Source organism: Parus major, chromosome 1, assembly GCF_001522545.3.
Source record: "Parus major isolate Abel chromosome 1, Parus_major1.1, whole genome shotgun sequence".
Taxonomy (NCBI): domain Eukaryota; kingdom Metazoa; phylum Chordata; class Aves; order Passeriformes; family Paridae; genus Parus; species Parus major.
This window is the reverse complement of record NC_031768.1, coordinates 101,114,480-101,139,067: the sequence shown is the minus strand read 5'-3', so window position 1 is coordinate 101,139,067 and position 24,588 is coordinate 101,114,480. Positions and strand designations below refer to the sequence as shown.

The 24,588-nt window shown below is 37.6% G+C and overlaps 1 protein-coding gene across 4 annotated transcripts in view; it reads left to right on the top strand.

Annotated features, from left to right (window-relative positions):
* The window catches only part of APP (amyloid beta precursor protein), a 227,524-nt gene that overhangs the window by 164,330 nt on the left and 38,606 nt on the right, over nucleotides 1–24,588 (top strand). For all 4 annotated transcript variants that reach the window (XM_015622098.1, XM_019006115.1, XM_015622088.3 and 1 more), the window contains 2 exons: nucleotides 5,956–6,084; nucleotides 8,121–8,220. In XM_015622098.1, the coding sequence (XP_015477584.1) occupies nucleotides 5,956–6,084; nucleotides 8,121–8,220 (229 nt within the window). The remainder of the gene's footprint in view (nucleotides 1–5,955; nucleotides 6,085–8,120; nucleotides 8,221–24,588) is intronic.

Here is a 24,588-nt window from a genome sequence, read left to right as displayed (position 1 = left end):
AGGAGGATTAGTGGCATCTGGAAGCAATATGCCTCCAGTTTTTAAAACAGTTGGAAATTTTACCCTTCATTTTGTACATTAAATAGGGGAATTCAAATCCATCATTCTCTGTGAGCAGATTTATTCTGTAATTTGCTTGTATTCCTTTCTTCATGTGCATGTCAGATTTTTGTGGATTTATGTCTCCCTTTGTAATCTTTAATGGTAAGAGAGGCACATTGTCTGTGGGAAGCTGGTGGTGGGTAATGAAGACAAGCAGACAAGAAAATTTTTGAAATAAAGGATTTTAGAGGAGTGAATCATACAGGAAAACTTTGAAAGGTAATTAATTAACCTCTTTACTTTGCACATAAATTCAAGTAAGCATATAATTCTTGAAATCAGTTTAAAATGCTTCTCTTCTAATTCAGCACTATTTTACTTAAGTGCAAATTCTTGCTTAGAAGAGTGGGATCATTAAGATCAACCCTGTAATGTACATTAATCAATCTGATTTTTTTTTTTTCCCATGTTTTATTTTTCTTCAGAATTCACTCTGGTACCTTTTTTGCTTGGGAGCAGTGTCTATTCACAGAGAGAGCACAGTGTGGGCTAAAACTAGTCAGGTTTGGCTATTTGGATGGGGAAGAGGAATGTGCAGGGGAGCCCATGCTCAATGTCTTGGTATTTGGGAAGGTCAGAGTATTTCCTGAAACCAAGGAGATTGCTGTGTAAAATCGCAGTTGGAGGCAGGCCAAAGTGTTGCTGCTGAATTTGTGATAAAAATCTTCCTGAGCAGCAGGAAACAACAGTCCAGCTCTAATACTCCACCCTTTACCTCTGCTCCTCCAACCCCATTAACTTCTAGGTGTGGAATTTTTCATATACACTTAATTTTGTGAGTTTTTTTGTGAAATAGCACAAACTGCAAATAGCTTTCATTTTATTTGGCCCCCAGAGGAGTCTTTAAGAGGGGAGAGAAATGTTAGTCTTGGGCATCATTATACCCGGGCAGTTCTGATGTGTGAGATAACATGCTTTGTTACAAATTAGCAGAAATTATGAGAAGACATTTTTAACTCCACAGAACAGGTATCTGGATGGGGATTTATTTGTCTTGCCCATGAGTGTTTGCATTCATCCAGTTCAATTTTTCTTGAGTGTTTCTAAAATGAGCTACTTCTCCTAGATGAAACATGACCTGTAAGTTAATAATGTAGCAAGTGAACTATGTACTGAATATGGTACACAAGGTATTCAAAATAGTAAATGAAAAGAAGCAATTGTTGCAAGAGGAGTAATCTGAAGGATTGATGATTGATTTTTCTCTAAAGGCAAGGTCAAATAGTTTCTTTTCTGATTTCGAGTGAATTTTGATGAAAATGACAAGCCAGCTCAGAATTTCCCATGGAAGTTCCATGGCACAAAGCCAGGAAGTTGTGTTTTCAAAGTGCTTTAATATGGTTTAATATGGTTTTTGTGTGGTTTCTCTAGTAAGTATTTTGGATTTCGATGAGATTTTTTTTTCCATGAGGAGAGATTTTAGCTATGCAAACTACATTTGATGTTTCCATTTTCCAAGCTCAATTAAACAGCACTGTGTCTTTACTCCCTTAAAATCTGAAACAGCAGATCAGGATCAGTATAGTGGTGGGGAAACATCTGTATGTGTATGTATTTTAGGTATATGTGTTTATATGTAACTTTCTAGAAACTGGATTATGGATTATTTTAGATCTCATATACAAGACCACAGAATGAATCATCTTCCAAATAAGAGACAAGGCATATTCTCTACAATTCTAGGTAGAACATTTGTTCTTAATGGTGCATTGTCATCCCAGATAGTCTGTGTAGCCCACATACATTGTCTGTGAACCTGTCTAATTTGTCCCAAATGTATCAAATGCATGCAAGTCCTCATATACTCAGGAAAGCTATTTAGAATAGTACTTTGACAACATTCTCCAGCATAAATGGGATTTTAAACTAACAACTATAAAATACCCAAGAACATGAGCACATCTGCTGGATGGTCACAATAGCTTGTAAGAAAGACCGTGATCAATCTCAGTTGTGCTCAGTTTAGATAAAAAACAGGTGTTTGCATCTGCTGAGAAGGGGGAGCTTTGAAATGAGTTTGATAGGAGCAAACCGTGTTACAGTATATGCTTAAAATAGTTGGTAGGTTCACATCTTATTAGGTATGTCTTTTTTGCTGCATATGCCTGAATAGTGTGTGGCATGAGACTGTGGATTTAAGCTTCTTGCCAGCCAGGCGAGAGTTTTGCAATACACATTGCCTATGTTATTCCAAACTAATCAGCATAGTTAATGGATTAAAATGTGTTCAGAATTTGATGATGGATCCTGTTGCTGAGGAGGTCACTGGCCTTTCTTGTCACTGCCTAAATGATAGTCACCAATGTCATCAATAGTATCCTGGTTGCCTTCAGAGGAAGACCAAAACAAAAAAAAAAAAGGAAACAAGCCAGCAAAACAGGTACAGATCACCGAAAATAGTGGAATTATTTCATGAGGCTTAGGTGTAGCCACTGGTGGCTGATCCCAGATATTCTGCGAGATGTTTTTTACTATGACAACTACAGCCATAAACATGCAGAGTTTTCCCTGGCAGAATAAACAGCAGAACTTCCAAGTGTTAGACCCTGAATTTTTTAAAGAAATTTGGTGGTTGGTACATTATTTAAGAAGAGCAAGAGGTGCCAAGCTGGCCTAAATACATGTCAGCCATTTGTTCTTCTGCCACAGACAGTGTCACAGCTAGGACCTTGGGAACTTAATTTAGCTCCTACTAGAACCACTTTGATTTATAATTTAGTCTGAAAGTTCCTGCTTAGGGTCAAAGTAATAGACAGCTGCAGATATAATGGCTTCAGTTTTCCCAGAAGAAACAAATATATGATAGTGATTTCCTCTAAATGTCATAACTTGACTACTTGCTTTCAGTTCTTCTTCCTGCAGCATAAGAATTTTGCAATTCTATAGGCCAGTGTTTTTTTGAAGAATATGCATTGTATTAACCCACAGTTGCAAATAATTTTTAATTTGACAAAGGAAGTGCTTCTGCAAAAAGTGTCTATATGTGTACAACTTTTAAGTTGAATCAGTTCACTCAATGATATTTAAAAGAAAATGGGTATGGAGTACAATATAGAGTTGAGACTTGAGGTCAACTACTTTTGATGATGCAGAAGTTTGTCAAAACTCTGCAAACAGTAATTCTATGGCTTCCTGCATCAAGAAGAAAATTTTCAAATAACTTTTAATATTTTTTTGCAGTCTAAGTTAAATTCAACTGTACAACATGGGACTCATTTATGGTAGATGCCCCACTAGGGTCTGCAAAGCCCTGTGAAGAGTTGTCATTATTCATCACCAACTCTGGCAGTTTTGCCTCCATCCACAGCCCTGAAGCCATGAGGCAGAAGCACTGAAAAATAGTTGGGCAAGTTGGAGGTCTGACCTGATCCAATGTATCTGGGACTTCCAGAAAGGAAGAAGAGCTGTTTTAGTTCATGTCAGATGTTCAAGGGATACCACCACCTTTTGGGGATTTTTGATCTATGTGGAAATGACCTAGTACATTACCTTAAGAGCTGGGGCAGGGCATGTTTCCTAAAGGTCACAATAAAGACATTTTTGGCAATAAAAAGTATGTGGTGAGTCTTCTAATCCTTTTCAACTTAAACATCAGGAGGTCCTGTGCACATATATATCTCAGGTTCCAGCATTCCATTGAGAGAATCGTGTTGTTTCCATAGATGCCTACATACATCCTGAGAGGTCACATGTAGTGCAATGCCCTGCTGACCAGGAAGTCCTTGTGTGTCTGTGCCAGGTGATTCAGTGCTTCACAGGGACTTCTTAGCTCTAGATCACTTGTTCAAGCAATGTCACAAGTTTTTAAGACGTGTGAGATCACCACATCAGGGCTGAAGCGTGCAAATGGATAGTTCTAAAACCAAAACATTGAAACTCCCTAGGTTTGTATTCCTTCACAGAGGGAGTTTCCAGTGTTTTGTTGGGGTTTCTTTCCTGCTTGAGAAAAAGCAGTCTCTGCCTGTCCTAAGGAAACACTTTGCATTAAATATTCTTTCATTGTCCTAAACTTGAATTTTGGATTTCTGCTGCCATAATAGGAAGATTTTTTGGTCAGACATGCTGGAGGAACACATCTCCATTTCTACTTTATAGTGATATATATGTGGGACATTTCTCAGTGTTAGAAAAGGCACTGAAAGTGGACGGACAGTATACCCAAGTACTGCTGTTAGTGGTATTTGTTAGGTATTTTCAAGATGGTTGTCCTGTTAACAAATCTACTTGTAAAGTCTTATTCACACATTCCAGTGAATACAGACATGCTATGGAAAAACAAAAGTTATTCCCTTCTGGTTTTAGACATGATATTTAACTTGTAATATCTCATGAAAAAAAATAAAAATAAATTAATCCTTTTCTGTCTAGTCTGCCCTAGTCTGTTACCTTGATGAGTGTTGGGGGCAAGAAAAGTTGAATTATCAGGAAAGGTAGCTAAATTTTCTGTTTTCAAAATCTTCTTCTTGTTAAACTTTCTGGTCTTCTAGCCTTCTTTTTGACAAAGCTTTACAGTTGACATTTCAGTTGTTTGGCCATTACCACAATTTTGTGAGGATTACTCACTTTCTAGCACTTGTCCACAGTTTCTTGCAATTTCACCTGAGAACACATGGCTTTGGGAACTTGGAGTTATTTTCCTCATTAATGAATTTTCAGCAATGGAGACAATTTATTTGTCTGGCAGGATATGGCTTCACATCTCTATTTCTGTCTGACATATCTTCTCCAAGTAACCTTTAGTTTACTTTCCTTAGACATTTTTGAATCTGTTGCTTCTCTTAAACTGAAAAGATTCTGAAATATTTGGACTCCATATCTTAGTATTTGTCTCTTGTGTAAATGTTAAATCAGTTTAGGTTCTATATTTGTCCATGAATCTAAGTCTTCCTAAAACTTCACCCGCAGTTCTTCCTGCTTTGGAAAGCCATGCACAGAGCTTCTGGCACTTATTTTACCACTTCCACACCTTCCCTGTGTCACTGTCAGTGCCTAGACAAGCTGTTTACCACTTCTGTTCATTCTTTAATCTGCCACACAATGAGGTCATCTTTTTGTTCTTTCTTACTGCTCAGCAGCTTCAGGTAGGATGCACAAGCACAGCACCACAAGTGGGAATGGATAGAAGGGGACTGCATTTTCAGAATCCATCATAATCTCAGTTAAAGATGGATGTCTTAGCTGGATGCTTTTTCCTGTTTTGACACTGTCTTATTGTGCAGAGCAGGAAAGTACATAGAAATGCATGTCTTAACCTTCAGTGCTTTGCCATCACAGTGTATATTTTCAAGTTCCCTTCATTTGCTATCCTTTCTTTGTGTGCGATTACATGCCTGAAGGCTTATATCTAGTAGGTTTTACTAATTCATATTACTTACAATAGACTTCACATTTTTGCAAAATCTAGCATCTAAGCTGAGAAACTTCAGAAAACTAGTAGGCAGATGTCTCTTTTTTCTTACGGGTTTTCAGTCAGTTGTGTGTTCTAGATGTGTATGTTCTTACAACTCAGCTCAGTGGTTCTTTTCCTCTGTTTTCTCTGGTGGAGTAGCATTAGTGACAGGACAGGAACATTATGAATTTTCTTTTTCCTTGAGTTTTGCAGTCAAGTCTGGGGATTGGTAGAAACATAGAAAATCAGAACATCCTCCTCAGGAACATTATCTATGCCTACAACTACTATTTAATGGTGCATCCTGATGGTGTTCAGTTGAAAGGATGTTCCTCAAAGTAGTCAGAGTTGTCTTCTACAAGATAGCACCAACAGCTTTTGGCTTGGGATACATATCCAGTGCAAGAAATAAAAATGTCTGTTGTTCTAAACTGATAGGTTTTTGTTCTTTTTCTTCCCTGTAGCCTCGTCACGTGTTCAACATGCTGAAGAAGTATGTGCGTGCTGAGCAGAAAGACAGACAGCACACGCTCAAACACTTTGAACACGTCCGCATGGTAGATCCAAAGAAAGCTGCCCAAATCAGATCTCAGGTAATCCCCACTGATGCTTAGTGAGGTCATGTTGGTTCAAAACTATTGTGAAATTTCTGACAACCTATTTTTTATAAAATACCCAACTCCCTTCCGTGGACAATTTTAAATGCAATCAAAAATAATCTGTTTTCCATGAGAAGATTAAGGCAAAGTGATACAGTAATATGGGTATGATTTTTCTTCTGAGAAGAACTGAAAACAGGTTTTTTTTCATGGACCATGAGTCAGTCGTGAGCATGTCCTGAGGAGACTTCCAGAGCAGTAATGCTTAGAGCCTTTGTTAGTACTTAGGTAAATAATACCTCTGGGAAAACATCAACAATCGATTTAACAGCAGCGCATGGTTGTGGTTTTCTCAGCTGAAGTGGCAGAACCAGAAGCAGTGTAGCCATCTGACTGTGACCAACCTTGCTACAGTCATTGCAGAGGCACTTGTAATGTCTATAAATGTGATTACTGCAATGCACTTGAGTTTAATGTGTTCTTTTAAAATAGACACTGTAGTTCATGGCATGTAACTGCTGAATGTTACTGTAGTCCTCAATGCATATGTTTTGGAACATCTTTTATCTTGTCTTCATAAATCATAGAGGGCAAGTAAGCAGAAAGAAAACATCCAAAATTGAAGATGTAGCTGGCTTTCAAAACAGCAATTAAAATTGGAGTCACAATGGATAAGCTGTAAAAACAATGTACTGGAATCTGTGGAATCTGCTGCTGTTCCCTCTTGTAGCATTCAATGACAGGCACTGTTCCAGCCATCGTTTTTGAATTAACTGATATTACTAAAAGAAAAATCAAAACTCCCTGAATGGCAGATAAGATTTTCAAACATCTGTTTCAGCCAAATGTGTACATTGAGATCATGCTGTCTTGCTTGAAATGGCTGGAGTGAGAAATTCACACTTCTAAAAGTCTCTGCAGTGACTGTGGTCTTTGCCTTGGCTTAAGCATCTAACATTACTTTTATTTTCCAAGCCATTGGATTATTTAATAACAGAAATCAGTGAAATTTTGCAGAGCACAGGTTGTGTGGTAGCACTGGTGAAGAATTGAAACTGGCATATAAATACAAGAAGTGCACTGTATTGCCTAATATGTCATTGTAGGAATGAGTATTGATACAGCATCTTTGTGTCTAGAACTGATCAGATGTCTGGGGAAACGTGGACTGAGAGTTCGATTTGTGAAATTTTTTTTAGTGGAAAATGGAGAACAAAATATTTTGTTCAATAGCATAAATATTTGGATTTGAAGAAATCATACTGCTGCTTCATTAAAATTGCTGTCTGCAACTCATTTTACTTGTTAGGCCTAATTATCCTGTCAGACTTCTAACTCTTTTAAGATGCACCTCAGTTTCTCCTTCTACTGAAGAAAGGTGATACTTGTGAAGAGTACCCTGGGGGAGCACATATCATGTGGTGTCATAACTCAGCCTGTAGCAATGTGAAGGCACTTGGGGCAGTAGAGCTGTAATCTCATGAGACCATGCAGTAATGCTTCTGGGTGGAAATAGTTTTTGTTTGCAGCTGAAAATGTTTACAATTTGCAAATGTTACCTTGTTTTTCTTTGGAGACCTGTTTGTTTTCTCAGTATTTGGATCAGGAAGTAAACATACTAATGCAGTAATCACTGTGCCTCACTTGGTTTACACGTTATGTGAAAACTTAGGAGTATGGGCAAATGTAAATGTTGCTGAAAGAAGAATGAAGCTGTGGATTTCTGCCACAACAGCTGTGCTTGCATGTATGTTCTGTCTCACAGCAAATGTAAACCCCTACTTTAAATTACTGCATTTCCATGAGATTTCAGGTGATTGCTATGGAAGACCATTTAGAATGCTATTTTTAATTCAGGAGAGAGGTGAGTTTTGTAATGGGTTTGACCTTACAGTTTTGATACATAGAGCATATTGAAATATTATACCTGCACATGTAAAAATGGTCTTGCTTCCTATAATCTATGAAATTTGTGATAATGTCAAACTATCCATAGTATTCTCCTCCACTGAATATTTTTGTTTCCGTAGGTTATGACACATCTACGTGTGATATATGAACGCATGAACCAGTCTCTCTCCTTCCTCTACAATGTGCCTGCTGTGGCAGAGGAGATCCAGGATGAAGTTGGTATGCAAACTACTAATGTAGAAAAAAAAATGTACTTCTGTGATGAGAAATTACCACCAGAAGCAAAAATATATCATCTCACTTTTCCTATTGATACACTACCTTAGTTGAAAAGTAGAAGAGTAAACCTGGAAGTGTTCTTAAATTTTGAATTAAATTATAATGAACCCTGGGAAGACAAATCCGATGTAATCCATTGTCACGATCCACTAATACAAGTGGGAGTCATGAGAGGTTAATTTGATCTCAGAGTGCAAAAAGGACACAAAGGGATTTCAGTTTAAATCACAACAAGAATGCACCTTTATTTTAGTGCCAACAACAGGGGTTATGTGATAGAGAAGGGGGAGTTATAGCTACCAATGGACGAGACAGGATCACCAGTGTCTTCTTCAGTGGGGAGATCTCTCCCAGAGGAAGTAACTTAGAAAGTCACTTTCATAGTCTGTTTCAAAAGCGAGGGGCAACTGGCCAAGAGGTGGGGAAATTCCCAGGCTATTGTGATGAGACCTGCTGCTCTGGGAAGCAGGTGTAAGGTACAGAACAGACAGCTCCTTACAAGTCCCTGCTCACCAGCAGGAACAAAAGCAGGGTACCATGGCAGCACAGCAAGTACACCTGCAAACGATCACCTGGCAAGCATCCACCTCAACCAGGCCAGAACCCCTGTACAAAGTCCCTTGGGATCCCCAGGGTCTTAGTCTCTGTTCTTGCCACGGTCATGAGGCAGATGAGGGAAACTTTGGACCATCTCTTACACCCACGCAGTGGCATCATCATACTGTTGTAAATATCTTCCCTGAAATATTAATAGTAATTGACATTTGGAGCCTTCCATGATGTAAGGATGCAGCAATTGACAATGAGATTTAGCAAATCCTATCCTTTGGATATTTAATTTATGTGGTGAGTATTTACATGATATGGACTGTTTGGAAATCCCACAGCTAAAAATTGCAGAACCAAGCATCTGCGAAAAGTGTAGGTATCAACTTGGCACTATCCTAGTGATCACACTTTTTAGTTCTTGGTTAGCTATCACATCAATATCTCTTCTCCTCCCACTTTTTCCAGCATACAAGGTGGACTATAGATGAATCAAGTAGCAGCAGTCCCATGTTTGCCTCTTCCCTGAGAGCTGTAATGGCAGATAGCTGTGAGGGAGAATGGCCTTCCATCCAGATTCCTGCTCTTGGCTGTGGCATTTCTGGAGCATAGAGATCTCCAGTACAGCACTCAGACTCTTGCTGTGTGCTGCTATTGCAGCAAGGCAACTGCGCTCAGTTTTGGACATCACGTTGTTTATGTGTGTCTTCAAGAAAAATAACACATGGTTAAATGTAAAGGTAGATGATGGGTCACAGAGATGGGACAATCATTTTTGGAGCAGCTTTTTTCACAAGTTGTAATACTCTGCCAAATGGCAGTTAATGTATTAATGTTACTAATAACCAGCTTCATCTGACTAAATAAGTCATTGATTTCTTCAAAACACAAGGGAGAGAGGCATGCCACTGCAGTAAGGATTAGGATGCATTTAGGACACAGGGAGGGCATGGGCAGGGGATAGTGGTGGATTCATTTGCCCAAAGTATGAGTTATGATGGAGATGTGCTTCTGCTTGATAGGGCTGAAAATGAGATCAAGAAAGTGTGGAAGGGATTGGGAGGCAGCCAAAAGATAACTGGTTAGTAATTGTCCTTAACCGTGTGTTTCTATGCTCCACAATTATAAGTACAATCAACAGCCTCAGTCTGTGGGTGTAGTCATTCAGGGAGGAACAACGTCTTACTGATAATTTGAAAGCATATGATTTCTGTAGAAACAAGGTATCAATACTGTGAGGTCTTAGAGATGCTCAGTTAGTTTTCTTTTTGCATTGCTGTCATTCCCTTGGGGTTTTTGCTTCAAAATTCAATTTCTTCTATTCTAATGTTAATGCTTGTTGCTGAGGACATTCTTGTAAATTTTGTTTTCCTTCTATGTACTGAAGTGGAACAAGAATTTCAGAATCTTTCAAATGACATGAGACCAAAAGTCTGTTAACTGCTTAGTGGTTTACAAGAATCTGACTCTTAATCTCAAATTTAATACTAATTTTTAGGGGCAAAAAAGAGCCTAAACATAGTAAGGTATTATTTCCTAATAAGCTGAGAGCAGCTAAGAAATCACAAAGAAAATGTTTGTCACATTCCTTACCTTGATTTTTTTTTTTTTCTTTTTCTGGTTTAGGCTGTGCTAAAAACTATTCAAAGCATTGCAAAGTTTAAAGCAATTAAAGTTCTCATAATTGGGAATTACTAAGCAGCACAAATTAAAGTGCTATCTTTTCTGGGTAAAATGTCAGATCTAGATAAAATAATTTTCCATAAGGCGATGTCTTTCAGTATCAATATGTTTCTTGTTGATAATATTGCCTGTATATTTGGTTTTACATGTTGGTTTTAATCAAAGTTTATGGAGGTCATTCCCATCTTTTCAAGAAGATAGTATCCTTCTAGCTTTGAGCCTTCTAGCTCTGATCATCCTGTTTCAAATTCTGTTCTGAAATTACTGAATTTCTTAGTCTCTCTAGTCTTCCTAAACTCATGGAAAAGGACTTCTATTATAGCTGCAAAATTTGTGGAAAAGTAAACTTCTAATAAAACTTCACCTTGTAGCATTCCCAAGAAATATTACAACAAGCATTAAAAAGACAAATGTTTGATTAAATACCTTTTATTGGAACCATTGACTTAGAAACTCTGAGTCAGTAGAAAATTTGAAAAATAGATGAGGTAAGAACATCTCACATGGAGTGCCTAACTAATAAATTGCATGTAATGAGACACTGTTTAAAATAGTTTTTAGTTCATTTTCTTTCTTCATTATAGTTTTAGTTTCTAGTTCCACTCTGCAGCAGAGTTCTTCATGAACAGTTTTTACCTTGAGGAATGGATAGTCTTTGCTTTAGACAACAGGGCTCTGATAAAGGTAGTTTTTCCCTGAATCAAACAAGTAATTCCATAAGCAGCAATACAAATGAGATTTAGTTTGCTGTGAATTTGTACCATGGATTTAATTCCTCTTACATCTAACGTGGTGCTGTTTTTCACTCAGTTTTTCTCATTGTTAGAAATATTATGACCTGTTTTTGCACAGTTGATCAGATAAACCACAGTCTAGCAGTTGGACATTGGAAGTTTTCTTAAAATATAGATTATGTTTGAAGTTTCTACCTTAAAAGGCAGGCTTGCAGCCATTATTTTAATATGTGAAATCCAAAATAAAAAGTTCAGGTTCTATGCTTAAAACAGGCTTTTATGCCTTTTAAGAGCAGCCTTTTCTAGCTATTTTCATAAGTCCAGCAAAGATAAGGTAAAATTTAACAGAGTTGAAATCCTTACCTGCAGGTGTCCATCACCAGCTTTAACAGTGGGTGTCATAGGAGCATATAGATAGTTGGAAGACCCACAGCACTCCACAGGGTAGAAAACAGCACTTAATTTAAGTGAGGGTTTTCATCCTAAACATTTGACCAATGTGTAATGTGTAAATGCCCATATGGGTAGTGTAGCAGCAAATTCCAGCTGTGTGAGGAAGGATATTGCTGGCTGTCTCTTGTTCATGTGGGGGCAGGGGGAAAGGAGCCAGTCTGAGAGTTGCAGAAAGAAGCCACATGACCGTGGTTGTTCTGAAAAAGCTGGGAAAGAACAAGCAGGTTGTTTGGTTTGGAGACTGGCATTCTGGCTGCAAATGATTTCTCAAGGGGCAGTGATGCAATTATGCTAAAAAACAGGTCACTCTTGGCAATTGATGTAGTTCTTGGTGATAAATGGAGTTTCTTGTGAGCAGGAGTATGCCCTGTGAATAGGAAAGTGACAAAAAAAAAATCTGAGCAGATTATTTGCCTACCTAGAAATTTGTACTCACCTTTTCCCTCTGATAAATCTCATATACTATTTAATATGTATGGAAACCCAGAAAAAGCAATAGTAGGCTTTAAGAGAAATCAACAGTTCCTTTGAGCACATCCTGCTTTAAATCCTTATTTGATTAGATTGCTTATCCATGTATGTAAAAGGTAATTTATTGCAGAGAGTGGCACAGCAGGCGCAGCTTCTGAATCAGAAACTACGTCACAGCTTTGTGCATCAGTCACATGAGAAGGCAGTGATCTGAATTTTTAATTCTGTCTTTGCTACTTGTTTCCAAACTGATATCCTCAGCTTCAACTTTTCTAGCCCATCACTGAGGAAATATTAAGCACTGTAGTAATACTACAGCAGTATTGTACCCAAGCTCAGAAGCATTCAGTTACGAGCAATAAGTAAAAAATATTATTTCATCTGTCCCTTGACAAATAAAATCAGGCTATTCTTATTTTATTATTATGTTCCACTCTGCCTGTCCTGTTCTTCTGAAGCATATTCTGGATGCCATACCCACATTACTTGCCTAGAAGTGAAGGCAAACCCAGGCTGACCCCAAATCAGTGCCTGCTTTCAGAAATATATAGTGTGCTGTGGGTCAGGTGCTATTTTAAACATTTGTGTACTCCAACTTAGCATGACAAAATTTGAAACAAGAGACATTTGCCTCTGCAACTTCCTTTGAAGATTTTTGTGTTTTTAGAAACAGGAGAAGCTTCGGGATGTCTGATGACTTCCTTTCTTTTAACAGTTCCTCTTTAATCATCAGGCCCAATACCTGTCTGAGTGGAGGGCAAAGTTAGTGCTACCTCAGCTGGGTCTGGGCTTTCAGCATTTCTTAGGCTAATTTTTGATTTTTTGTAATGTTGACCTGTAGTCAATCCACAGCCTTGCTGCATTTCTTGTCAAGAGTTGAATTAAGATACTGTTCCAAATCATTCTGTGGTATCCTTTTCAAGAGGTTTAATGGTATTAATTTCTTGCCACAGGCTGACAGTTCAGACCCACAACCAGAGTGGTCTGGGGACTGGTACTGCAAAATCAAAACATGCTCATGGAGGCTTGGCAAAAGCAGATTCTGTGTGTTGTCTTGTTTGGTTTCATTCCTTCTGCTATTGTTTTCTTCATCCTCTCTCTTAAAATGCTGTGTTTTGAATATGTAATTAGTAATGTCATTCAGACTGCAATGGGACTTCTCAGTGTCTTGTTTTTCTGTAACTCTTCCTTGTCGTTCTGTCTTAAAATTTAGCTGATGGGAAGAATTCAGCCTTCAAAAATGTTAAAGGTGTCTAAGCAATACTTAGGATTTCTGAACCTTTATTTGGGTTGCCCTATCAAGGTATCAGAATAATAAAGGGAAGCTGACTTACATTGGCTGTGTCAAAAGCTTGTTTAAAGGTTTCAAAGAGTATTGTAATGGGATCATACAGAATGGTGTAGTTCCTATCTAGTAAGAACAGTAATTGTGTTGTAACTTAATTTGAGTATGTTAACTAGAAAAATTGTTGAAATTGCTTGTTTGCAGAGGTGGTAGTTCTAAGCTGCTTAATAGGAGCCAGTTCTAGCCTTCCTCTAAAACCAGAGGCAAAAATATTGGTAGCATCTGATTGATGCTATAATATCATGCATCAGAGTATTTATAATGCCTTAATATTTTTTTCTGGTAAAGTAAAACAGTGTTGCTGAGGCATGGGCAAATTAATATGCACTGAGACAGACCATGTTCAGTGAACTGGCATAGAAAAAGAAAATGAATAGTCAATCACCAGTGGTGCTTACTGTCAGGGCAGTTGGGTTTTGTACTAGTTGACGAATGTGCTTAATCCAGACAGTGTAAATAGAATGAGTATTTGCAGTAGTTTCAAAAACCCATAACAGGGGAAAGTTGGACAGTCCTTTTTCTGCCATCTGGAGATCAATGGAATTGTCATTTCTAAATTGCCCCAGGCACTTGGCTAGTACTGTGTAGGGGAGCGTTCAGTTTTGGATGCAAGGAAACACCTTCTTTGCCGCAGCAGAAGTATTGCATTTCCCCCCTCATCTCTTTAAAACCAGCACATTTTTCTGTGACAGCAAGTATTCCATTGAGATTTGTTGGATATCTACACCACAGAAATTTCTTAGTAAACTATAAACAGAGTTTGTGGAAGTAGGACAGTAGTATGTAGGTCTTACCAAAGGTTCTGTAAAACCTGCCTTCTAGTTTTAAAGAGCCTCTTTGGTGTGTCTGTGCTGTATCATACAAGCCCATGTTCCTGCCCTTGTGCTCTGCCCTTTGTGCTCATAAGTGTAATGCAATTGGAACAAGCAGTCAAAAGCAGCCTTCAGAGAATGTGTATTTGTACAGGTACACTAAAGTGACTTTCCAGCACTAACTATGCCTGTGCTTTCTCCCCATAATTGTTTTGACATATTTATGTATATCCAGTAACCTCAGCTTTTCAAAGAAAAAATTTAATTTTCTGCGAAGTGGTTATTTACCTTTAATATTCTACCTTGTAGGCCTGTAGCATTCAGTCAAAAAGCTGGTTTGTTAGCATTCTAGCAAAATATATATTGTTGTATCAGTAGTTAAAAATAGCTAAGTCCTTCCACAAAAGCAAATGAATTCTGTGTTAAACTCTCCACAGCAACATTGAGATAGATTTTGCATGCATAAATGCTGACATACAGCCCAGGTGGAATGCCTGAGCAATTAAGACCTTTTCCACCCATGGACATTGGCTTTTAAAGCATTTCACAAATTCATATACATATATATACACACACTCTTGAGCTTTTTTTTTTCCAAGTGTTTTTTTCTTTAATCTTCACAAGCCTATGGTCTTTACTAAGCTATCAGTTTTACCACTTTGTTATCTCTATAAAATATTCTTACAATTACTTTAACACCCTAAATAATAAAATGCCATTTGTTGGAGCAAGGTGATGTATGATGTTTATGTAGGGAATCAGCCAATGTCACAGAAGCACAGAATGACTGAGGTTGGAAGAACCTCTGGAGGATGGAGGACATCTGCTCCATTCCCTCTACAAAAGCAAGGCCACCCAGAGCCAATTGCCAGTGTTTGGTCACCCTCACAATGAAAGAGCTTTTTTAGCTTTATGTTTGAGAGACTCAGCCCTATCTGCTAATAAGAGATGTCCTTTGCTTCAGGGTAGGAGAGAAGGGAAAAAATCCTGGAAATAGATCCAACAATTTATTCTTCTAAGCATTTCTTATTATTTGTCAAGATTATTTAAATGTCATAGAAAATTAGACAGAGAATTGTAGATGATTAAAAATAGATATAAATGCACGTCACAGATGCTGGTGTTCTGAATTGCTTTCATTAGCAATGTACTATATCCTCCCCATCTTTTGTAGCTAAATGGGCTATTGTGTTCTGTCATGGGCACTGATGTTCTCCAGAAAAGATATGAATCCTAATTTTTGTGTGCACAAGCCCTCTTTCCATCTCATAAATACTGTGAACATGACTTCAGTCAGTAAAAGAGCCAGCTTCCTCCGGGGCTCACAGATACTGGGAAAAGGATAAATGGCTTCAGGTGACTTTGGATTGAGGTAGCTTTCTCTTAAGGAAAATATATGAGACATCTTGTTTTCCAGTTCAGAAATGTAATCAGAATAAAAACTTAATAGAAGTGATCAAGTTTGTTAAGATAATATTTTCCTCTGGGTTGAATAATGCTATTCTGTTTCACTTGCACCTTTAAAAAATCTGGTCTCATGATCCAGATGTTAGAAGTGAAAACTGATAATAATCGTGGACCTGTAAATTATAAACAAAGTAATTTTAAAATTTTCTGAGCATCTGCTATTTCAATGAGTATTTAAATCTTTTATTCTAAATTCACCTGTTTGCAGATGTTTAAAGGTGTTGCCTTGATTTTCTTCTTCAGGAGCTGATGGAGAGAGCACTCTGCCCTTTTGATAGATCCTTGAAAGAAGGAGGGATTATTCTGTGACCTTTCCATTACTTTAACCTGCAGTATTTTTTCATAGTCACTTCTCTCTCGATAGAAAGTTGCCATCCCCACTACAGATCCCACAGGGAGTTCATGATCATGAGACCACTCTGGGCTCACAGTGGCAATAGGCTGAGGCTGAGACAGTGTACACTTAAAAACTTCTTTTGAAACACCTCTGCAAGAGTCCACAGTCTACAGTCACCTTGTGCACAATGGGAAAAAATGCATTAAACTTTGAGTAATTGTCCAATTATTGGTTGTATAGTTTCCTAATTTTTTTATTTGATTGGATACACAGATTTGATCAGGATTTTCTTCTAAATCACCACTCATTTTCGGGTGTCATGAAGACAACAGACTGGGAAATTCTGTCTTGGAGAGCTTTGTTTCTGCAAATAGTAGGGTTATAATTATATGAAAATGTTTTATTTAGAGGAGTATGTGTATTATTTTAAATCACTATACTGGATATATTTAATTTTAAAAAGTATTATACATCAGGATTACCTTGTAGCTACAGATTTGCTCATAAATGTCTAGTTGATTTGATTTCCTGTTCTTTTGTATCTTCAGTGAAAAGTCGAAAGCCGAGCACTCAGTTTTGAGATGATGCAGATAAAACATATGGTGATACCAGAATGTTTTTTAAAGTCTGCTTTTAGTCTTAGGAAGCAGAATGGCTTCTCAGCCTTTCTCATTAGTATTTCTTAATAATTGCTTCTAGCTTTATGCTGTAAGTAACTCATATGATAGTTCATCACATGCCAAATTTAAGATGTCATGCTTCTTTTTTGGTTTTTTTTTTTGGTTTTTTTTTTTCTTTTTTTTTTTTTTTCTTTTTTTTTGGTAGATAACCAAAATCTGAAAACATCTTCCAGGTATCCAGCTTTCAGATATGATCTGAGAGCAGGTGACTTTCCAAATGCATAGCTCCAGTCAGAGGAGAGGGTCTGGCTTGGTAAAATGTTGCCTGCTTACAGAAATCTCATTATACTGAGCTATTTGGAAATTTATTTTTTTTTATAGACTGAATATATGTGTATTTTTTTTCATAAATACATCATCTTCTATCAAGTTCATGATGTCAATACCCACAAGCACTGAAGCAGCCCAGAATTGTGGGATCATAGACACTCCAACATCTGCTTATTTGTGCTGTTGAATGATGGATTTTTTTTTTTTTTTCCCAGTTAGCATGTTTTGGAAACACAGTTGTGTCATTCTGTATGATTCACTCTAAGATCAGATTCCTAGTAGGAGGTCTTCAATTGTGAAAGAAACAAAGGAATCATCTTAATTCTTACCTGCTGGCAAACTGCAAGTCTACAGAGACAACCAGTTACAGACCATCTACACAAGCTAATATAGTTTTATATATATTACAGAGCCAATGTGTCAGTCTCTGGAATTGTTATCCAGAAGAATTTAAACACTGAAGTCTGAACTGCATCACTGTGGGCAGGTATCCTGAGTGGGTTGGCAAAATAAGCTTTTAATGCCAATGGTGTAATAAATTTTGTTTGGAGCATAGCTCGCTTTCCAGAAGTGCAGAGGGAAAATTCACAGGTGTTTATTACAGTCAAGAGTATCTGTGGTGTTCTTCCGTGGCAAATTGTTACTATTGGGATGAAAAAGGAAAAAAATTACAGAGGATATGTGATTTTACAGAATAGCTGAGTTGATGGAGAAGTTGCAGTAATGTCCTGTAATTCCCATGCACATGGGATTACAAATGAAGTGATGTTTCATCAGTGCAACTTTGTCCTATACTCAAATCCACTGAAAAATGCATTTTTCTGAATGCCTGGGCAAGGTTCTAGTTCCTATTCTGTTCTGCATCCTTCTTTTAGATCATGTGTATGAAAAATAGCCCAAAAGGCATCAGAACTGACCACATCCCACTTCATATATGTATTTGGTAAATTTAATAAATGCGTCTCTTTAGATTACTCTGACTACCTAGGATATATCTGGCCTGTCAAGTGCTGAATCTGTAGTTAGTAAATAGGCAAAATACTTATTATCTGGAGCAGGCACTGCACAATTCAGTTTTGGTAAATTTGGATTTAAATTTTAAAATATTCTCATTTGACCAAGGGTATCAGCTGCTAATGGCTACTTTGGTCTTGCCTAGAAACAAAGGCAAGACAAAGTGGATAAAGGATAGAAGCAGATCTATTTAATGAAGGGCCTACAGGTACATTAAGAGGTTACACCCAAAATGGACAATGGTCACAAGTTTTTCAGACAAAGTTTGGTATATTAGCATATCAGTGGTTAATCCTCCAATTACAGCTTCAGGTAATGAAGTCATATACCCCTAGTTCACTCCTCCCCCTCTCCCCCCACGTACCCATTCACTTTTGTTTACACTTTTTGGGCCCTGAGGCAGATTGTATTCTTGGATCTCATGCCTAGAAGGATTTTTTTTTGTCTTATCAAAATGTGAAGAGAATTAACTAACACTCTATATGGAGTTCAGAGTTATACACTAATGCAGTACAGGATCTGAAAAATACAAAAGCTAAAATCTTAAGGCATGACTGCAACAAGCTAATGGGCAGATCTTTATATTTTTTCATGGATTATTTATTGTTTCCAAGATCAGTACATATCAAAAATTGTTGTGGGATTCAAAATCTGATCTTTAGAAGTGTTTGTAGAAAATTACGGGTAACTTCTTTCAGGTGTTAGAAAGTGGTAGTTTTAGGTTCTACAGCTGTTTTAAATTCTAGTGCATATAGTAAGTTTGACAAGTAAATATAATTATTTTTATCAGTTAATAAGACCAACAAACAATTTTTAAATAAAGTAAATAATTATTCTCAGAAAATAAGACAATAAAATTCTGTAGCAATATTTCATATACATGGGTTTTTTTGCAGAGAAATTTCACTTATAAACCTTATAGGATACTTAAGAGGGAAAGGTACTTGGCTTTTTCTACTTCATACAAGCCTGAGCAGGAATAATGATTGTTGATTCATCCGGCAGTAATATCAGTGATGATTGTCTGGGCTGTTTATTTGTTTTAATTTAGACTCTTCAGCCTATTTTAAAGCACTTAATGATGTGTTAATTCGGAATTAAATGTGGAGCTAAATTTAAGCTTGGAGTTTGTCACAGTGCTTTCTGTGCATCAGGATGATGATATACAATATATGTTCTGGATTATGGTATAATTGCAATTCAATTTTTCCCCAAGTATTTTTTAGTATTATCTTGTCTACTTTCATATTAGGTTGTTTCCATGTCTTACTTGGAGAGGAACTGCCTAATTTAACCAAATTGAATGAGGAGGGGATGAGAGGAAGGGAAAGAGACAACAGAAATTTACAAAAAGGCATGTTGTGAAAGGGAAGAACAGGGTCTTTAATTTCCATTAAATAACTCCCAGATGATACAAACTTCGATACTCTCTGCTTTGAAGTGAGGAGGACATGCAGTTATTAATTAGATGAATGGCTGTTAAATCCAAAACAATTATAAATGTGCACTTAGCTATAGCCATATGTTGAGATTTAATTTGACTTAATAGCTAGTTTTGGTAGTTGTTAGATAACTATGGGTCTGTAGTAATTAAAGTGTTCTGTCACTGAAGTTAAAGAATATCATACATGCCTTCTAGGAAAATTAGACAAAATTTCACATCATGAGTTTCATAGCAGGCTGATGAAGTGACGTGAAAATTGTCATGAACCTTTGCTCAGAGTGCTCAGTACTACATGGCCACGTACAAAACTAAATTTGCATTGAAGTCCATCCCTAATGAAAAAACACTGAGGTCATTTTGAAATCAATCATTGGTAATAAGTATTTTCCTGAATTGGATTACCCAAGCTTTAAAGACTCTTCTGTACCAGAAAAACTGTGATTTACCCACACAAGGAAAGTAGCTCTGTATATTAGTTAAAGATCTTTTGGAGTTTTAATGACTTAAGACAAAAGTCTGCAAGGTAGATTTAACTGAAACACTATTCCATTTACCAGCTGACAGGAAGAAACTCACTTGGGTTGTTTTTATGATACAATTCAGGAAACAGCAAAATCCACATGTGCTGAAATAGAAGGAGCAAGAAATGTGAGAGAACTTGAAGTGCTAAAGTTGTGATTTTAAAAAATATTTAGAAGAGGCATGTTCTTTTTAGCATGGTTCTAATTACTGCATCTGTTCTCAAGTTCAAATGTGTATTTTTTCTAAAGTTAGATTCTTAGCCATCAAGATGTTGTTTAAGGCTATGGGATGCTTATTCTATTACCAACTTCTAGAAAAAATCTTCTAGGTCAATTGTTTCATGATACCTTAAATGTTCACTTTCTGAGAATTTGAAAAGGGCAAACTCTTTTCAACTTACTGAACAATGTTTTCACACACATAAGAAATTTCTTAAATGTGGAGGGTTTTGGCTGCTACTTGCTCTTACCTAGTGGTGATATCTCTGAAGGACAGAAAATAAACACTATGAAATTCTTTTTTCCATGGTTCCATTGCTCTTTCTGTCTCCCTTTAGTCCTGAGGGAGAGATACATTGCACTGAAAAAGTTTCCAGACAAAAAGACCTGTGGCATAATTTCACAGGCTGACAAGGAGGTGAGAGGAAAGCTTAGATCTGATGTTGTGGTCATATTTCTCTGTCAGTATGGATCTGAGCACTGAAGGTTGGGCTCATTTCCAGTATTTCGCAGGAATGATCTACCATATCACTCATCTTTCATCATTTTCAAAACATACAGGCAACAAAGTCACTCCTCTACCCTCCAGCAGACAGTTCACTTTCAATAACATTCTCATCAGAGTCTCTCTAAATTATATTTGTCTTGTAGTATACAAATTAATTAGTTCAGCACTGAATACCACAGAATTGTGTTTTATAGCTTGATAATGTTATGACTTATGGTGGTATGTAACATCATGATCGTGCAGTGTTTGATTCAGCAAAACATCTTAAAATAACATAATACTTGAAATTCAGTGGAGCTCCACTCTTTGTGGTAAGGCTCAGGAGATCTTATTTTCTTATTTACCAATTTGGGAATTTTGATTTATAGAGGCAAGATTCATGCATTTGACAAGACGGAGACACTCAAAGTTAGTTAAAACCTGACTGCATGACATCAGTGCCACTGTTTTAGAAGATAACAAGACATATTGAATTAGCCCATGAAGTAGGCATAGAATTGAAAGCTGCAGCTAGACATGTTACCAGGTGCACTCTAATAAATGATTGTGTTTGTGTTCTTAGTGAATCCTAATTGTGACATACAGCATGTGCATGATTTAAACTGCCTTCAGACTGGATTAAGGCAATATGTGTGCCAGTGTAAATGAAGCTGTTGCTGTGACTCAATTGCTCTGTAATTTCTACTGTTAATAAGAACAGAGAGGTCATTGACACTTTTTAGTTTTGTAATTTTGAAAGCACATGCTCAAAAGCAAGTAACTTTGGGAAAAACATGTGTTCAGTTCAGACTGAATGGTCATTGATGCTAAGTGAGGCAATATGACTCTGCATTTGTACAAGTTTACTTGAGATGGTTCCAAGCCTATCTTTGTTGGATCAAGTATATGTTCTACCATGTAGATTGCATTTTACAAAGGAAGTTTGATGTTGAGTCAAAATTATGGCATATAATTTGGTAGTATTTTAACTAGTCCTAATTAGAGTTATTTTGGATGCACTTCATTTCTAATCTGGTTTAAGAAATTGTTTTCTAGAACTCCACAATTACAATTGCCAATTTTAAAGCTGCTTTTCAAGTGCTTTTCAAATTCAATGGTCTTGGCACATAATAGTGATTGCAGAGATTTTCATCTAGTATATGATCTCCTTGAAAAAACAACAAACAAATATTAGAATTATTTTTGGAAATTTTAAACAATGAACTATGAACCAAATAAAAATTATGGTCTGAAAGAGAGCTGATGGATTTGTTGGCACTCCAGGACAGCAAGAGAAGCTGTTCCATATGAAATTCTTGCCATTATAGCTGTGCCAGTTAAGGGCTGGGGAGTATGTCCCCAAGTTCAATATTGGAAACAATGTTGTGTGACAGTAAAAGTAGATAAGGTTTTAACATAACATGGGTTTTGCCATTGAAAGACTCCATCAACTTTGTTGAGATTTGTCATATCTTTTCTAGCACAGTGCTATTTGCAAAGATTTGCAAATAGAACGGTTGTCTTGGGGTATTGCAGACAAATAGCTTCTAACAACTCAGTGCCTACCAGAAGATTTTGTATTTTTGTATTAAGTAAGTTTCTTCAGCTCTTTCTTTGTTTTTGGCTCCATTTCCCTCTTTGTGGGATAAGAAAATAATCTTGAAAGGAGCTTGGAGTGGTATTACACTTTCATTCAGTTCCCCAAACATATTTCACTTCAATTTTTCTAGATGAGGTTGTTGAAGAGTATTGACCCATAAGGAAATGACTGCAGTGAGTCCAAGAATGAGTGAAACTTGCTTAGGTCTTACGAGAAGTCCAAGAATCATGTTTTTAAAATACCAGAATTGAGCCTGTCTCTCATCCTGTGAAGGAAAGAGTTTAGGTGCCTCAAGGAGAAGTTTGAGTGTCTGGAGGAGAAGCAGCAATTCTGTGCCCTCACACCAAATCCAGAGCTGGTGGGAGGTCTGAGGTCCCAGCTGAGTGTGGTCTTTTCCCAAGGTCATGGCTGCTTTTGTGCACATGCTCTCAGAGGGACAGAAAGATTTGTCATCCTCTTTATTTTTCTCAATGGCAAGGCTTAGCAGAATGCTACAAGGAGATAATAAGCCAAGCAAAACCTATCTATTATAGAAAGATTCTCAGAGATTTTTTTGTCCTGTTGGTTTGATGTGAGATGAAATTTTGAGAAGCAACATAGGATTTCTCTATTTTCAGCACCTAATGGTATTTACGATACAAATAAAACCCCTGAAACAGTCTTGAATGCACATCCTAGCCTCTTGCTGTGTCTGTACTCCCTGCCTATTTAGGGATCTGTCTTTTGCACAGTGGGGGAATTGAGTTGGCAGCTGCAGATGGAGGGAGTACTGTGTTGATGAATAGATGTATGGCTTTCCATTAACGTAACTGATGGTTCAAGTGGCCGTCAATACTTGGAACAAAATCAGCCCTGAAAAATTGATCTTGGACTTTACCACTAGTATCAATAAGTGGAAATCCTAAGGCAAACTTTTTTTAGCAGTTCAATGATTGAAGCAATTGTTTGTGAATCATTTACTCAGTGCAGATACAGCTGCCTTAGTGTGATGGATTCCAGCAGTTTCTATGCCAGGCACTTCCAATTTCTCACTGTCATTCAATGTGTGATGCTTCCTGTCAGATGGGCTTGACTCATGTGGCTATTGTTTCCCTGCTTGTAAGATGGATGTGACCATAATCTGCTGGTTGTAATATCTATCTGCCTCACTTGAGCTGTTGTGCAGGTCAGTTCCTCTCCATGCCACAGCTGAGTGGAAAACAATGGAGCTGGCAACAATGTGCTCCCACTTGAGTAGCCTTGAGAGACTTTGTGTGTGATCACTCCCAGCCCTCAGAAATTTGGATATAATGATGGTTTTATGATGGGAGTTTGGAGCCTCTCTCTGTCAGCCTGGCAGGCCCATCTATGCCTGCACCATGGCCTCTCCTGAGTGCTGTGCCAGTCCTGGTGCTGCTCCTCCACTGCCAGAGCTCAGGTCTTTCCTTCCCCTCTGTGCACCATTTGTTCCTTTCCAAGGGCAGGAGCTGTCTGAGTGAGCTGGCAGCAGAGTATGGACAGGAATTGTACAGGATAGGCACTGCCCAGGGCAAGGAGTGACAGGGGCACAGCTTCTCTGGCACCATCCCCTGCCACTGCTGCCTGAGCTCCAGGTCTCTGCAGATGCCCCACACCATCCTCTGGGGATGGGGAGGACAGCAGGAACAAAGGGAGCTGTGTCCCAAAACCACTCCAATGCCCAGGTTTTGAAAGGTCTGTGGTCACAAAGATTTTCTGTACTGTAACACTCTCTCGTGTGGTCCATCAGTACATGGTATGAGTGTTCTCAGCTGCTGTCATCTGTGGCTCCCTGCAAGGCACATGGACACCAGACTCTTCCCTCAGGCCACTAAAATCCAGCTCTTATTTGTAAAGTCTCTTCATCCCTATCCAATGAAAATTAACATGTCATGTGATAGTGTCTGCTCAGGATATCAAGGTGCTTCACCTATCTCTCTTCTGATAAAAGAAGGTAGCTTAATTTGAAAAAGTGTTTGGAGACAAAAACAGATTTAATGTCTATGCTGAAGATTTCGTAGGTGTCGTAAAATAGTACTGTTTTCAGTAAAGTGAACATGAAAAGAGAAACAATTCAGTGTGACTGACATAGGCTTTCTATACTGACCTAGTAAGTCATTCTAATGGGCAAATTAAATCACAGAATTAAATTTTGTATTCACATTAGTCTTACCATCTGCTCAAGTAATTACTGTTTAAAATTTATCTTAAAACATTACTTTACAAGA